At 44.1% G+C, this 17,817-nt stretch overlaps 1 protein-coding gene across 1 annotated transcript in view; it reads right to left on the bottom strand.

The window, feature by feature from the left end:
* The window catches only part of PIF1 (PIF1 5'-to-3' DNA helicase), a 457,383-nt gene that overhangs the window by 271,824 nt on the left and 167,742 nt on the right, over positions 1-17,817 (bottom strand). Inside the window, exons 4-5 of the mRNA XM_044086793.1 lie at positions 15,231-15,356; positions 14,994-15,147 (exon numbers count right to left, since the gene is read on the bottom strand). Coding sequence (XP_043942728.1) covers positions 14,994-15,147; positions 15,231-15,356 — 280 coding nt within the window. The remainder of the gene's footprint in view (positions 1-14,993; positions 15,148-15,230; positions 15,357-17,817) is intronic.

The following is a 17,817-nucleotide window of genomic DNA, read 5'->3' as shown; positions in this document are numbered from 1 at the left end:
AAGTATGAGAATGCTCAAAAAGAAAGGTTAAGAAAGTGGTAGAATTAGATAGAGTACATAGGGATGTCTTTATTAGGGACACCCCTTAAAAAGGCTGCAGAAGTGGAAGCCGCTCTAGTAGAGTGGGTCCTAAACCCTTGAGGCGGAGCTTTGCCATGAAAGGAATAACAAAAAGTAATGCAATGCGCAGTCCATTTATTAATGGTTTGCTTAGAAAAAGCTTTGCCCTGGGATCCAGGGGCAAAACTGACCAATAACTGGATTTTTGAAGGTCCTTAGTCCTGTCCAGGTAAAACCTGAGCTGTCTATGCACATCAAGAGAATGTAGAATCCTTTCACCTCTATTGCGAGGAATAGGAAAGAAGGTAGGAAGGTGTATGGACCGATTCAGGCTTGAGACCACCTTAGGCATAATGAAGGGATTAGTCCTCAGAGAGACTAGCGGCATGGAAAAGAAAAGGCTCCACAGCCAAAGCCTGCAGCTCTGAAACCTTCCTTGCTGAAGTTATAGCCAAGAGGAAGGTGGTCTTCCAAGAGAGAAGCTTTAAATCTGCAGAGGCAGCGGGCTCAAAAGGAGCCAGAGTGAGTTTTTCCAAAACTCAAGATCAGAGGCTGGAGTAGGTGCTGGGAGGTTTTAAATTGCAAGCGCCTCAGAAACATTTTCAACAGGGGATGAGAGAAAATGGGTTGTTCAAGAGAACAATGAGCAGAGATGGCTGAAGCATGGATCTTAATAGAGGAAAAAGGAAGACCACCCTGAAGAAAAATCAGCAAGTATTCCAGGATCAGAGAAGGGTAGGTTGAGAAGCAGACTCCCCTCTAGCCTGCATCCAGTGAGAGAACCTTTTCCCATTTGCCAGCATAGGATTTCCTAGTGCCAGGCCTCCCTCAGCACACCAACCACCTGCTGGGAAAGGGAGGAAGAAAGGGAAGGAGTCATACAATGAGCCATGTGGCCAAATAGAGACTGAAGATGAGGATGTAGAATGTTTCCCCTTTCCTGAACAAAAAGATCTGGCTTCAGAGGAAGATGCCAAGGAGGAAGATTCGAGAGACTGCGAAGCAGCAGATACCAATGCTGTCTGGGCCAGTCCAGAGCTTTGAGAATAGCCCTTGGACGTTCGTCCCTGATCTTCACTAATACTCTGGGAAGAAGAGGAAGACTAGTGAAGGTGTACACTGATAGCAATGTCCAAGGGAAGGACAGAACATCCGATTTCCAGGTTCTGCTGTGCTGCTGTCTGGTGCAAAAGAGAGGTAGCAGATGGTTGTCTGAGGAGGAGAAAAGATCCACCTGAGGAGTGCCCCAACATTGAATGATGCTGTAAAAGACTGTTCTCTTCAGCTGCCACTCATGAGGATCCAGAGTTTGCTAGCTCATCTGGTCTGCCAAAACACTGAGCCTTCCTGGAAGAAACTGAGCTAGGAGATGGAGGTCCAGGGATGCTGCCATGGACCAAAGATTCATGCTTTGCCTGCACAGGGGGCAAGAGAGATTCCCTCCCTGCTTGTTGATGTACCACATAACCGTGGTGTTCTCTGTTCTGACAAGCAGGGTCCCCGGAGAAAGACTATGCTTGAAAGCTAGTAAGGCCTGCTAAATCTAAAGGAATTGATTGCAGTTTATGTGCAGATGCATCTGCTGGGCCTTCCAACATCCCTGTATGATCTGCCATCCAGGTGTGCTCCCCAAGCATAGTCAGATGGGTTGAGTGGCAAGGGGTGTCCAAAAAGTCATGCCTTTGTTTTGAAGACAAGCTGTTGCCCACCATAGAAACTCCACCTGCAGAGATGGAAGCAGAGGAATCCTCATATCCAGGTCCTCTGTGTGTTGACACCAAATGTTCTTGAGGTACCATTGCAATTTCCTCATATGCAGTCTTGTATACGGAATCATGAGAATACAAGATGCCATGAACCCCAAAGCTTGCAGGTATTTCCTTGCAGGGAGCTGGGACAGGCTTGCCAAGTCCTTTTAATCTATATATATAAAAAAAAAAAAAAAAAAAAAAAAAAAGAGTTGTCTGCTTCTCCTGGGCGAGATGCATCTGGGTGGCTGTGTTCAGACTTGCTCCCAGGAATGTTCTCCTTGGATGATACCATTTTTGATTTTTTCCACATTGAGAGTGTAACCCAGGGAAGAGAGAAGAGTCTTTACAAATTCCAGATCCTTTAATAGCGGTTCCTGAGAACTTGCTTGAATCAGACAGTCGTCAAAGTATGGGTTGATCTGAATGGTCTTCTGCCTGCAAAAAGCAATGACTGCGGCCAGGCACTTTGTGAATACTCTGGGAGCAGTAGATAAGCCAAAGGGCAGCAAAGAATTGGTAATGTTGCTCGCCCACTCTGAAACAAAGGTACGGCCTGCAACTTTCCCCGATAGGAATGTGCAGATAAGCCTGAGATCCAAGGTTACCAGCCAGGAGTCCTGTTCTAGCAGTGGTAGCAACTGATGCAAAGTGAGCATTTTGCTTTGGAATTACTAGAAAAAAAGTTCAGAATAGAAAGATCCAGGATAGGACACCAGGTGTCTTTTTGGAACTAGGAAAAGCCCTGGTCTACCTGCTGAGCAGGAACGGATTCTATTGCTCCCAGATGAGACAGACAAAATTTGTTTTTCTACTTCTGCCCTTTGGTTTGGAGGAATGTCTGGGAGCTCCTTGGAAGCTGGAAAGGTGCGGAAAGAAAACTTGTACCCTAGGGACACGGTTCTGAGCACCCATTTGTTGTCTGTGATAGTGGCCCAGATATCTGCAAAAAGGGCCAACCTTCCCCCTAAAGGATTCGCCCGGGAAGCAAGAACAGGCAGAAGATGTGAAAAAAGTCATTGAGTTTTTTTATTGAGATGCAGGCTTGGAGCTTCCCCCTTTAGAAGTGGAAGACTGCCAACACCTAGACCTTTGAGGGGTAGCCCCTTGCCCCCTAGAAGACTTGTAACCTCTAGTCCTGGAATGGCTCTGTCTGCTGGTATCAGGAAAAGTCCAACTCTTGGAAGGGTAATTCCTGCTAAAGTGAGGGGGTTGAACTTGCAGAAAATCCTCAAGTTTGCATGGACTTGGCCTTATCCTCCATCTTCAGTACCTCTGCTTTGCTGCCAAAATGACCGTCTTTATGCAAAGGTACATCTAAAAGCTTAGCCTTGACAGGTCCTTGAAGAGGCTGTTCTCCAAGCCAAGCATGTCTTCTAATAATAGATCCAGTAGCCATAGCCCTGCTGGAGGACTCAAGGATGTCAAAACCACAATGTAAAGAATGCTTATTGACCTGACTGGCAGAATTCAGTAAATCCTGCATATCTTTGCTCTCTGCCAAGAGAGGTATACTTGCTATCCTAGACTTAATAGCCTCCAAATGTGCTGCTGGCACTTCAGCATATGAAATAGACAATTGTTAGCCCCAATAGCTAGGGTTGCAGAGGTACAAATCTTCTTGACCCACCTATCTAGGTTCCTAGACTCTGTCAGAGGGAACAGGATTCCTGGTAACAGTGGCCTTAACTCCTTCAGGGCCCTGAGAAATAAGAAGTTATGTACTCACCATAACTTTCCATCTGAGTAGGTAATCTTCATTTGTCAGCAACCTGTGGGTATCGGATCAGAGCCGGCAGCTTCAAACAGCTAAGATCCGAGCTCCAAGCTCCTCCCCCTTGCCCATAATCCCCTGCTAATCCTTCCTGCCCTCAGATAGAGTTTGCTTAGCAACATAGTATTACAACACAGGAGTCACCTGCAAATCCTAACTTAAGTTATCTGGAAAAAAGGGCTAGGAATCCTTCTAGTACGCACTATAGGTTAGGGGGATGGAGGGAGGGTCGGTTGCTGACAAATGAAGATTACCTACTCAGATGGAACGTTATGGTGAGTACATAACTTCTTTATTTGAAGTAGTTAACTTCATTTGTCCATCAACCTGTGGGACAGAGTCCCCAGCTACACAAACCTTGGGAGGTCCTCATGGAAGGATATTCCAGAGCACTGCGGAGCCGAAGGATGCTCTCCCTCTGGAAATTATGTCCAACTTGTAATGGTTAATGAAAGTATGAGATGAAGCCCAAGTGGCTGCTGAACAAATGTCATCCAAGGAAACTCTGGACCAAAAAGCAGCAGAGGTGGAAATTGAACAAGTAGAATGAGCATGGATTCCTTCAGGTTCGGGTCGACCAGAACTTTGATATGCTAGTAGGATACATTGGGAAATCCATCTGGACAATGTAACTTTCGATACTGGTTTTCCCAAAGTGGGTTTCACAAAGGATACAAAGAGTTGGTCCGATTTCCTGTGACCAGCGGTCCTGTGCAGATAAATCTTAATTGCCTGTGTATGTCCAGGGTATGTAACTTATATTCACCTTTGTTCTGGTAATTTGGAAAGAATACTGGTAAATTAATGGATTGGCTGATGTTGGGTTCCGACGCGACCTTGGGCAAAAAGGAAGGATTGGTCCTGAGGTAAACTATCTTCATGAAAAACCAAGTATGGTGGTTTGGCGCAAAGGGCTTGAAGTTCCAAAACCCTTCTGGCTGAAGGGATGGCAATAAGAAAAGCAGTCTTCCAGGATAAGAATTTTAGGTCCACTGAAGCTGCTGGCTCGAACGAAGGAGCTGTCAGATTGGAGAACAAGAATTAAATCCCATGGAGGAACTGGACCTTTAACAGGAAGTCTCAAGAGGAAGGTGCCTTTTAAAAAAAGGTCTTACATAATTTGGAAGAGGCCAGGGGGCCGAGACCAATTCTCACATGATAGTGAGAGATTGCAGCTAACTGGACTTTGACCGTAGAGGAGCTAGCACCCTGGTCAAATAAGGTTAAGAATTCTAGCACTGCTGGTAACAGAGCTGTAAAGGGATCTGAGTTTCTGCACTCCGCCTAAATTGAAAAACGTTTCCATTTGCTATTATAAACCTTCCTCGTGGAAGGCTTATGAGCGGCTACTAAAATAGCCTTTTTAGATGACGAGATACCGGGAGTCCTAGCTATCACTGGAACTGGATCAACCAAGCTGTGAGCTTGGAGATTGTCCAGGTTCGGGGTTGTCAACCCTAGCAGGTGAGAGATTAGATCCCACACTAGAACCCATGGGGGGTTCACTAGGTGAGACCATAGGCAAGGGAACCACGCTTGAGGCCAGAATGGGGCTAGGAGGATCACTCTGCTCCCAAACCAATGTGCTCTCTGCAAGAATTTCAGCATTAGGGGAAGAGGAGGATAAGCATAAAGTAGACCAGATGGCCAAACATGCACCAGAGCATCTCTGGGGGATTCCCCTGGTGGGTGAATTCGAGAGAAGTAGTCGCTGCACTTTGCGTTTGAAGGAGACGTGAAGAGATCGCATCAAGGTTGACCCCTTTTAAGGAAGATTTGCTTTGCCACTCTCTGGTTCAGAGACCACTCGTATGGGGAAAGGATGGTTCAACTCAACCTGTCTGCCAAGATGTTCGACCGGCCTGTAATGTGCGTTGCTATGAGAAAGCAGTTGGTGGAGATCACCCATTCCCAAACTCTCATGGCCTCTCGACAAAGTGGGTAGGACCTGGTTCCCCCTTGTTTGTTGATATACCAGACAACTGACAAGTTGTCAGTCTGAATTGCAATAGTTCCCAAGGGAAGAAGGGCTTGGAGTGCTTGCAACACAAGGAGCACCGCTCTCATCTCTAGGACATTGATGTGCAACAAGGTCTGATTGGGTCCACGTGCCTTGGATGGTTCTGCCCATACAGTGCCCCCCCCACCCAAGGCGAGAAGCATCTGTGGTCACTGTGGTTCGAGGGGGAGGGACAGAGAAAGGACGCCCTTTCTGGAGACACCAGAGTAGGGCTTTCTTGCAAACCCTGCTGAGGGGAATGGGTGAACTCAGTGGATTTTGCAAGATGGACCACTGAACCTGTAGGGTCCATTGCAGTACCCTCATGTTCAGGCGCGCCAAGGGTAGCAGATTGATAGTCGCCACCATGGAGCCTAGAGCCCTCAGGACCAACTCCACTGGAGGAGCCAGGTAGTTTAGAAGGGCTAGCACATGGAGCTTCAGGGTCCAAAGTCGGTCCGGAGTCAAAAAGACCTGCAAAAGGTTAGTGTTCAATCTGGCTCCAATGAAGTCTAAGACCTGGGTTGGTTGGAGAGAAGATTTTTTTTATACCGATTGTGATTCCCAGTTGGGAGGCCAGATGGAGGAAATAATCTCCGGCTGAGCACAGTAGATGCCTGGTGGGAGTGGACAGGAGCCAGTCTAGGTATGGAAAGACCTGTATTCCCTGAAGTCTCAAGTGGGCCGCTACCACTGCGAATACTTTGGTGAACACCCTGGGGGCTGTGGTGAGACCAAAGGGAAGGACCCTGAACTGGTGGTGGCTGGCTCCTAGCCTGAAGTGGAGAAATCTTCTGGATTGCCTGTCCATCAGAATGTGGTACTATGCGTCCTTGAGGTCTATGGAGCACATCCAGTCGTTCTCCTGCAGGAGTGGGAGAATGGAATGGATTGAATGGTGACTATCTGGAACTTTTGGCCACTGACAGGTTTAGGAAGGATAGATTGAGGATTGGCCTTGGGTCCGTCTTTTGCCACCAAAAAGAACCTTGAGTAAAAGCCTAATCCGGATTGCTCTTTTTTCTAGCAGCTGAAGGATTTCTGCTGCTGCCTCCCTTTGATTGGGTGGGACATCTGGGAGGCTCCGGGGTTTGGGAGGAAGGTTGAGAAAGGGAATCTTATAACCTCTGGATATGATCCGAAGCACCCAGCGATCTGTTGTAATGGACTCCCACATTGCTAGGTGCCTTGAGAAACGCCCCCCGTCTGCCTCCAGAGTGGAGCAGTCGGGTAACCCTTCAGGGTTGCTGCAAGGGCCGATCAGAAAAGGGTTCTCTCGACCCAAAATTCTTTGGTCCCCCTCTGCCTCTGGGCTGGTGTCCACCCTGTACTCCTCTGCCTCAGAATGACGAGGGGTCTGGAGCGAAATGGGACTGTTGATTTCAGAGCCACATCTTCTGTCCCTTTTGGTTCCTAGTGAAGGACCTCTGGGGGAGCAGAGAAGCGGACTCAGATGGCAGACGTCTTTCTCACTCTGGACCAGTGTGTCATGTACAGTCTTGCCAAAGAGCGAAGAACCATCAAATGGAACATTAGCGAAGGACGCCTTGAAGGGTTCCACAAAATCACAATGGCAGAGCCAAGCATGCCATCATAAGACAATGCCCACCCCGCTAGCTCTAGCAGCCCCTTCCGTGGCATGGGAGAGGAGCTGCATAGAGGTGTTAGAAATTGATTTGAGAGTGGCCATTCGAGTAGAGAATACTTTCTTATCCTCTGCCGACATGGACTCTGGGGTTGACCCAGCATATTCTTTGATGAGATCCCGCTGGAGTCTTATCACGTGTCATAATTCAGCGACCTTACCGAGAAGGTGGCTGAAGCAAACATCTGCTTTCCCAAATGGTCCACTGTCAGAGACTCCTTGTCTGGAGGATGGACCGAGGAACTCTCCTGGGCCAGTTCCTTTTTAGTGGGGGCCGCCACCAACATGGCATCTACAGGAGCACCCTTGCTCCAGCATGTCCTATCGGAAGGGGGACTAAGAATTTTATCAGGCCTCTTGGGAATGGGCTCCAGAGTGTCCGGCTCCTTCCATGCCCTGGTAGTAATCAGGTCTACCAGGGGGTCGGCGGGAGGGGACGCCCAAGAAGTAGATGGGCCTGCATCAAATGCCTCCAGAAACAGACTCAGAGGAAGGTTTTTGGGCAGACCACTCCCCCCTCTAATTCAAAACATTTCCATGATGTCTCCGGAGAAGTCTTCGGGGGGGGGGGGGGTGACTTTGGGGAACCTTCCTCTAAATCTGTGTCTGTTGTCAAGGACTCAGGGGAGTCCAAGTGCCTCCTCTCGTACTTACGTTTGTGAGAAACCTCCTCAGGGGGGCTGTCCGAAGAGGCCTCACCAACCACATCTTGTTCCTCCAAGGGAACTATATGGGACATAGGCGCAGGCTGTCCCTGGGGCCGGGTGATGGAAGGTAGGCTCGTCTGAGGTGGAGTGTAGGGTGGAGCTGTAGCAGAAGCCTGGGGCCTCAAATCCATCGATAGAACCATCTCCATAACATCGAACACCAAAGGGGAGCTGCTCTCCCTGGGATCCAAGAGCAGTCCCCTCTGATCCGATGTGTGGATCGGAGCCGAAGCAGTCTGATCTGAAGGGCCAGTATGCTTTGACCGAGACGGAGGCGAAGACACACTGACACCTCCAGATCCGAAGCTCAGCTCCTCTCGGCTCCAAGAGCTCGGATCCAAAAAGGGACCCGACAAACTAGAGGGTTCTGTCTGTGCTGAAGTAAGAGGTGCTATCGGAGCAGACACTCCCCCGGCTTAAACGCTACTCTGCTCCGAAGGCTCCGAACCCCAAAGTGGGTCGAAGGAGCTATCAGAGTGAAAAGGGGGTCGACCTCCCCCCTGTGGGGGGGGGGGGGCAGGAGCACTCCCATCTGCAGCTGGGCCTGGAAGAACCTACGCATCATCTGGTCATGTCTGCATCGGATGATAAGCTTCTAGTTGACCTAGAAGAGGCCACCGAGGCAGGATGGGAGTGCCGCCTCAAAGGCGACCGGGTCTCCTCCTCCAGAGAAAAAACGGGGTGAATGGAGCCAGGAAGAAGGCCCGGAGGCCTTAAGAGAAGCAGCTTGCTTGGCCAGTGGGGCCAAGGAGGAAGACTCGGCCCGCCGCTTGCGGTGTTTCTCTTTTCTGTGCTCTCTCCTAGCTTCCCTCCCCTCCTGGCCTGCGGTGGGAGGGTGAGTCCCGGCCAGGGGAGCAGGGATGGGGGGGTGGCACTGCCGTGGCAGGTACCACAGAGGTTGAGGAGGACGAAGTCAGATCCAGGGGCAACAGTCCCGCCAAGACCAACTTTGACCTCCTGTCCCTCAAAGCCCTGGGGTTGAAGGCTGCACAAATAGTGCAGCCTGAGGAGAGGTGGTCAACCCCAAGGCAAATAACACAGAGTGCGGCCATCTTCTGGGGACAGCTTATGGCCACACTCAGTGCATTTAGAAAAGGCTTTAGGGGCCTCAGACATACTTAAAACAATGTAAACACTAGGCCCAACACAAACCCATCTTCACACACACACACACACACACACACACACACACACACACACACACACACACACACACACACACACACACACACACAGGACAAACTAACTAGATACAATTAAGTTTAACTACAAAAGGTTACTAATATGAATAGACTAGGGGTACCACACACACAAATATTTAACAGTTAGAAGAAAGATTTCTCACAAAATACGTTCTACCCACGCCCGAAAGCTCGATCAAGCTGCTGACTGAGACGCAGCAAATGAGATCCGAGGGCAGGAAGGATTAGCAGGGGATTATGGGTAAGGGGAGGAGCTTGGAGCTCAGATCTTAGCTGTTTGAAGCTGCCAGCTTGGATCCAATATGGATCCGATACCCACAGGTTGATGGACAAATGAAGTTAACTACTTCAGATCCTATTTCTGAAAAGAAACTGATGATAATCAGGGACCCTGTAGTACCAGTCAGGTTTCCTGGGAGCAGGAGGAACCAAATTTGAGACAAAGAATTTTCCAGAAACACAACAACTTCCAACAAAAGGGGAATAGCAAGAGGCTTATGCTGAGGTAAATCCAAAAGCTCCCTAATCCGCTTCTTGGATTGGGGATAATCCTGACTTTCCCATTTAAAATGGTCTGAGGATATTTAAAGAATCACCAAAAGAGAAATCCTCTGGAGGAGAAGTCAAAGGGATGGACTCCTCTGCATCTGAATCCTCAAAAGGACTAAAGGCCTGAGAAAATTCCTCTTCATTAGCAGAAATGCTGGAAGAATCAGAACCAGAGCAAGACAAAACCTCAGGAGAAATATCCCTACTCCTTTCGGATGGAGGAGGCTGAGAACCCCTAATAAGAGCGAAGAAATCATTAGCCATTTTAACCATCTGGGATTGAGGGGAACGAGAAGCAGCTAGAGCCTGCCTTTCCACAGGCTTATGAATGGAAGAGTTACCTACAAGCCTGAAGGACTCGTGAGGCCTGGCAACTGTTGAAGATGCAGCAGAGGTTGAAGGAAGAAGTTTGCTGTCAGAACAGCAAACGGAGGCCTCTGACACTTGAGTCAGCTTAGTGGCTCTGGCAGAAGAGGCGATCGGTAACAGGTCAGAAGGCAAGATGGAGGCTGAAGGCCTAAAGGACCAACTCAATCAAGGCCTGCAGTTGTACATCTGTGGGTTGCAAAGGAGTCTCACTGGCTACCACCTGACTGACTCCCAACTTAACCTCAGAGGACTTAAACTTCAGAGGCCTGTTGCAGTCCTTATCCTTACTTTTCTTCAGAACATCCAAAGCCTGAAGACCGGCGGACACCATACCAACGAACTTAGGCCAAACTCCAAAATGCCTAGCCAAAATCTTAGCCAGAGGATGGATAGACAGATCACACAGGAATGTTGTGGTAAAGGCCTAAACAAATAATGCAGTGGGAATGAAAATCGCTATGGGGAATCTGTTTTCCACAGGTAAAGCAGATATTAACTTTTTCTAACATTTGTTAAGGCAAGTAAAGAGGATCCCCAATGGGGTACTTAGCTGTAGTAGACTAACTCTTGTAGTCGGAAATCAAAGGTAAACTGCTGACTGGCACTTGTGCATGAAAAGCTTCTGCTTTGGCAAGGAAGACTGAGGAAGTGAAGTCAGCTGCCTGCTTTTGTAATCTGATGCCCTGACGTCCTTTACAACAGATGGCAACCAACGTCATTTTTACTTGCCTTTGGCATTCTGGCTGACTGAGGGCTACCGGGAGCCAGATAACCCATTTGTTTAGACTGCAACAGTGAAACACGCTGCACGTCTTGCTTCACATCATTCATGTTTAGAAGGACTGAGTGAAGAGGAAGGAGGAAAAAAGTAACCAAGTAAAATTTCCATTCTTAATATTCCTTTGAAACTTTACACAATAACTATAAAATGGCAATTTAAGTATTTTTAGTTGTTCTTGCAGGTGTTAAAACAGATGCTTTTTCCCTCTTCCTCTTAGTCGTTTTAAACAATGCAGACATTACAATGGAAAAAAGAAATTGGATAAAAGCATATTTGAGGTGGTGGATGGGGTGTATAAAGTACAGAGATTAGAATATATCCACAGCTGACATTTTCTTACTTTTGCATAGGTGCATGTCCGGAATAAAACCCTTGGCTTATTCTAATGAATTTTAAGTGGAAACCAGTAAATATGAGAATACTGCATAATGTAAAGTTTTCCATTAGCAATAAATGCTTCAGCTAGTCATTCAGGCTGTAGTAGAGGGCTACATTTCCATCTTCTCACACTTCCATGGGCATAAGCTAACAAAAGTACAATAAAAGACCGAACACTGGTGCCTTCAAGGTTAAAAGTTAATTTCTGAAAACATGCAATTTGTTTTCACATTTCAGGGAGAACAGACACCAATTAGTGTAAGTGGAAGCGCACAGGCAATAACATGAACACCGACCTCAATTTCAGGTTAACTAGGGCCTGTGTTAACAGCTGTCGACTTGGCACAAATGATCTGATTAGGAGGGTTAAACTTCATTTGAAGAATGCACATAGTTGGTTATGTGTTTGTATTTAATAGGTTTGGAGGATTTTTTTGAGGGTTTCTACTAAAACAAAAAGTCTTTTACAATGTGGCATAGGTTGCAATGTTAAGAATCTGTATAAAGGATTAACCTGCCAAACATTAATGGGAGTGTGCATCACAAAAACTAGAAAGAGACATTAATGGTGACACTTTCCATATCATCTTGAAACGTGAATGGTCTCACTGAGACAAAAAGGAAAAATACTTAATTAGGAAATGCAGAGCAAAAATAGCAATGTTACAAGGGGACACATTTGGAAAGAACAGAGCATGTGAATTTGAAAAAAAAAAAAACAAGATTTCAGTATTAATAATCCCCAGAATACCAGGGACAAAAGGAAAAGTACTACTTATTAATTGCAAGCAGAGCTCTAGTAGGGATAGAGGAAAAAAGATAATGGCAGATCTGCAGTAGTAAGGGATGCGGATTACTCTGGCATGTATTTGTATTCCTCCAAACTACTATTATGGAGCTTAAAAAATTGGGAGAGATAACTAATCAGCTTTCAGCAGGGAATATTACTTATAGGTGAGGACTGGAATTTTGTTTGCAACAATGTGAATATATTTGGGGGCCTAGGAGAGAACATAAAACAGTACAGATTTTAATATATGAAAATATTAAAGACATTAATTCAGTAATAATGTAGAATTTACATTCCCATTGTACACTAACTGGGCTAGACTACACAAATTACATTCACATGAACATGTGCATTTAACTGAGGACTTTGATACACATCCAATAAATATTTAGATCATGTGCCAATAAATATTTAGATCATGTGCCAATAATTAAAGATAAAAATGGAGGGCAATGAAGTAAAGATGACACTAGCATTGTCTTGCTTACTTGCTAAAGAGTGAAGAATTTAAGGAATGAGTAGTAGATATTATCCAGGAAGATATAAAGTACTCCAGAAGTTACAGCTAGTGAGTGGAACAAAACAAACGTGGAGTTTAAAACAGGGTATAAATAAAAGAACTGAAGTAGCAATAAGAATTCTCTAGAGTTTAAAGTATTTCAAAATAATGGGAATCTCAAAGAGAAAACTGCAGAGTGCCAAAGAGAAAATAAGAGTACCTGGGTAATATGCATAAGTGCATTAAGATTGCTTTTAAGGAACTTTTTTTTCTTTCAATAACTCCAGAGCACAAAAGTTTTTGGCACAATTACTTGGGCAAGAGAAAGTAGAAAGGGTTGTTGAAGCTGTGGTGGCAGATACCTAAAGACAGTACAGATCCAACTGATTTAGCTTCAAAAAGGCCCATTTCACTTTCAAACCAGGATTATGAAGTGTTTGTCTATAATGGCTAAAGGAATGGCAACGGTGATGCCAAAACTAATAGAAATGGATGAATGTGGTTTTATGGAAGGGAGGCAAATATCTGACGACACTAACAAGGATGGGTCCAGAGGGAGCAGAATGTAAAAAAATACTGCTGTTATTTGTGGGTTTTAATGCAGAGTAAGCTGAATTTTAGAGTAGGGCAATGAAAGCATTTGCATTTCCTGATACAATAAGGTTAATTAGAAGGGTGTATGAGGGATCTGAAGCAAAGATCAAAGTGGGTGGGTTCCTCTTCGATAAGTTGTCCGAAAAGAGGAACCACGCAAAGGTGAGCTATTTCCCCTCTGTTATTTTCATTTACAACCACTGGCAAAGAAAAAGACTCAAATTCAAGGATATAATTGTATGATGTTCAAGAAAAGTTGGCTTTATTTGTAGATATTTTATACCTGATACAACCAGAATAGGATCTCAGTGTTGTGGAACATTGAGACTGTTCCATGTTTTTTTCAGATGTAAATAAAGATAAGGCTATAGCTATTAAACTATGTACCCACACATGAACTAGTCCAGCAATACCCATATTTATGGGGAAATGAAGTATTTAGGAATATTAAAGGATTCTGTTATGACCTTTTGACAGCTAAGGATATGAAAAAGACTAAAATACAAAAACTGAGAAACTAAAAGCTCTGTCTTTTTAAGACAACTTCAAGTACTTTTGGGATTTGTTTTGATTTTGTTAACTAGGTAAGCCCACTGGGCAGAAGTGTTCCATCTCCTTCAAAGGAGCATTGTCCAGTTAAGTGACTTGCTTAGTTATTCAGTAGACAATGGAGGTGAAAGCAAGCAGACCCTGTACCCTTTTGTTGCACAGCAGCTCATTAATGGTTTGAAGTCTTAATCCCCTGTGCTAACTGCCAGATGCAAACTGAATGAAGGTAAAACACAGGCGGTAGCATTATGATGTGCTTTCATATGACCTAGTTGAAAACCCATATTTACATGGCCATGAAAAGATGAAATTAGGTGTATGAATAAAAATATTTAGCTGCCACAGTAGAATTCATGCAAGATTTTTAATAAAATGAGAGACTGGAAATGGTCACAACCAATAACATACATGCAGTGAAAACATTCAGTTCCTTTGGTTATGTATACAACATGCCAAGCATACTTTAATCATCCAGAATAAAACTTGGACAATTAAGACTTGCATTCATTTTTGGAAGGAGAGGATGGCAAGAGTAAAGTAGAATAAGTTGATTCTTCCTGTTGACAGTGTGGTCAGGGGCTACATAAACATTATGCAGTTGAGACTTGCATATAGCACAGGTAAAATAGTAGATCAAACTGGAAATGATGCAAGGTGGAAGTTCAAGGCATGCAGGGAGGTTAGGGTTTAGAGGCAGGATGTTAGGGATAACAAAGAGCATTATATTTATAAACCATTTCATACATTATAAAGAGTAAACCAACAAAGGAGCAGAAAAAGAAGGTTTGTCAATAAAAATACATGCAAATATCAGAAAATGGGCAAGAGACTGTAGAAAGCTCAAAGGAAATGCATTATTGGGAGCGAATACTTCAAGCAAACCTCTCAAATGTACAGATTCCACAGAATGCCCAGAAATTTGCCTCATTTTTTGGTCCATTGTTAATAAAATTGTGGTTTTCTGGCAAATTAGTTGCAAATCATTAAAGATTAAAATTAGAAAACAATGACAGACATTTGAGTTTCAGACTTCATATCCTTCAGAAAAATTCATGCTAATGCACAACCTGTTATTCAATCAACTTTAAGTTTGTAAGAGCAATATTGAAAAATGCTTTTTTGGGCCTTTGTCCCATTTGTTTATGGTTTTGTCTGCATGTCTTGTTCTCAGAGGTTGAGAGGTATGACTTCAAGAGAAAAGTAATGAGTTTGGGGGGGGGGGGGGCAAACAGTTTGACCTACAGCTCAGAGATTGTTGTGATAACAGGCCCCACTTTAGAAGATATAAACAAGGGGAGGGGAAAGAGGGAGAGGAGGACTGAATGATTTTTTTTTATAAACAAACTTACCTAGCAATGGCTTCCAGCTTGTCAAACAGTTCCCCTTCCACCATAGAGATTTCATCAATAACAAGATGCCGACAGCTAACCCAGTGCTGGCGAACTCCTGGTCTTTGCGCCAACTCAATGCACTGCTCTAGGGGAGCCTTCCCAGAGCCAATCCCTAAGGAAACAAAAGTGCTTCCAGATTTAATGCAGTCTCCTCAGATTTTGTGCAACTATATTTCTGCTATCTGCTTCACTTACCTGCAAAGGCATGTAATGTGGTTCCTCCTATATGGCAAGCAGCTACACCAGTGCTAGCTGTGGCATATGTGCCCTTAGGTGGCAAAGCTCCCACAATCCTTTTTAAAAGATATGATTTTCCAGTCCCTTTAAGGAAACAGCAAAAATATAGCATATTGATCAGATTACAGTTTCAGAAACTATTACAGATCTCACATTAGTGCCATGACAATTTACAAATGCAGGGACTGGGTGAAATGACACTCACTGCAAGTATAATACTGAGGGACACACTTTTCTCTTCTCACTTCTTAAAACAATCGTACTTCAAATTCACAAAGCAAAATAGTGTAAAGCTGCCTCAGACTCATGTTGCTACAGTTCTAAAAGTACGACACCTTCGTAGGAGGGAGCCAACAATTTTAACTTCAATATACCAAGATTTTAGTTACTTGCCCCATGTGTTTTCTTACAGCTATTTTGAAGCAACAAAAGTGAATCTAAGGAACAGTGAGCAGTATTACCATGCACTCCAGTTGCTGAGCACCTCCTGGTGCAGTTACCCGCTTATATAAAATAGCACACTTGAAATGGTCTTCCTGAAGTATCATTACAGGTACATCAGTATTTTACAAAGTTGTTCGAAAACAGGCCTGAGGATTATAGAAGTACAAGTATTTGCTGGTGCCAAATATTTACATGCAGCAATATGACAAGGAAGAGCGGGATTTGTACGTCCGTATATACCTTGCAATCCATGGTATATAAATTCTGTGGGTAATAGGTTTGCACATCTATGGCTGTAAAGTTTTGTTAGTTTCCTCGTGTATCATGCTTGCTGCTATATATAGCGCTTCTCTTATGCTTAACATAACTGACATGTTGAATGAATCTGTGTACCATTTATGCATGCTGCAGTCAGCCTCAATGAAACAATAAGCAACCAGTTTAAGACTCATACAGGGTGAGGAAGAAAAAGCCACTTGAATTCACACCATTGTTTTTAGTGTACAGCATCTCTTAAATTCTTGCTCGCTTTCCCATCTCACCCTACCATAGTGTTGTTCATCTTTCTTGCAAGGATTCTTTTGTCACAGGATACAGTTGTTCCGTTGCAGTTTTTCCTCCATGTTTATAATATACTGTAATGTAAATTTAAAGTAATTCACATGTTATCGTTACTCTGCAGTGTACATGAGGTCAACTTTAGGAGAAAAAAATATATAAGAATTCATGTAAACATGAAGTTTTAGCAGGTGCATTTTTTCTACCATAATTAAAGAGGGACAGCCCCCCTCCCCCCAGCTATAACCCACAAGCTTGTCTATACTAACTTTATGGTTGAGAAACAATGGAGGAAACTGCAAACTTAGTATCCCAAGTGCCTTTCAGCAAATTGACTTCATAGCAATTGCATTTGTAGTTTCTGTACTACTAACTGGCTCCAGAACATAAATGACTCAAGTCTTGCGTGTTAAAGAATATCATCAAGCGTTAAATCAGAATCTTACAGCTGACATTCTTCAAACAATGCTCAAGGAATTACCTTAAGGTGATAGTTTGGTGCTATGTACAATGTTATGCAGTACTGGAACAGGGCAAAAACCCTCAGGTCGTTATTCATAAACAGACACCCCCCCCCCCCCCCCCAAGTAAAATGTCTTGGTTTATACAATATACTAAAATAGAAACTTCCCAGAGGTCTGTATATGCATACATAGTTCTATAGACACAGACACTCACTAGTAGGTGCATTGACAACAACCTCATCACCGATGAAATGCATCCTGCTTCCAAACTCGAGAGTACAATGATTAACTGAAATCCAGAATGCACCTAGTCAATCTGTTCCACAAATGTGCAATAAAACAGTATCTTTCCTGCATCTAATCTGGTGGATACAGCAGTGTTCATTCCACACAGTTAATCAGTTACTAAATTTCCATTACCAATCACACTACTTCCCTCTGCTCAAAACTATACATGCTGCGTACACATTTTGTTGTGCAGACTGCTTGATCCAGTTGCACTCTTACTGCTCATCTTTCAGTCTGAGAAACAACTCCATTTTTACAAGTACTACATATAATAAAATCTGTTATCTTCCTAAATGATTCTCATTTCATTCCTTTGTCTTGATTTTTTTTTATTAAAATCATACAACTAAACTAAAGAAACAGCACCTGCAAACTTCACTAAACATGGATATCCATAAGAAGATCAATAAAAGTTCTTATCTGGCAGACTACTGCAGTGAGTGATCAGGTCTGCTGTGCAAATTCCATTTTCAGTGTTAAAACAATACGTAGTCAGTTAGGGTTTCCTCTTTGTTTAATGTTGACCAGTTATTGTTGGTGATTAGGTCCACCCTTAAAATCTGAGTGCAAGTTTGTACAAAAACTTCAGAATGTTACTGGTCACAGGGGTGGGGAAGGTGGTCTAATGGTTAAGGTGTTTGCCTTACAAACAGAAGGTGCAGGGTTTGAATCTCACAAGGGATTATTGGCTAAGCTTAAAATGGCTTGCAAGGGCAGTTAGTTCATAGGTTCATAGATTAGTACTAAGCTAAGTGTTTGCTTACTGCAGAATGGCTATCCTTCCATTATAC

The sequence above is a fragment of the Protopterus annectens genome, chromosome 10.part0 (genome assembly GCF_019279795.1).
Source record: "Protopterus annectens isolate FY-2018-M chromosome 10.part0, PAN1.0, whole genome shotgun sequence".
Taxonomy (NCBI): domain Eukaryota; kingdom Metazoa; phylum Chordata; order Ceratodontiformes; family Protopteridae; genus Protopterus; species Protopterus annectens.
Note: the sequence above shows the minus strand (reverse complement) of the source record. Positions and strands in the feature narration are given on the sequence as shown.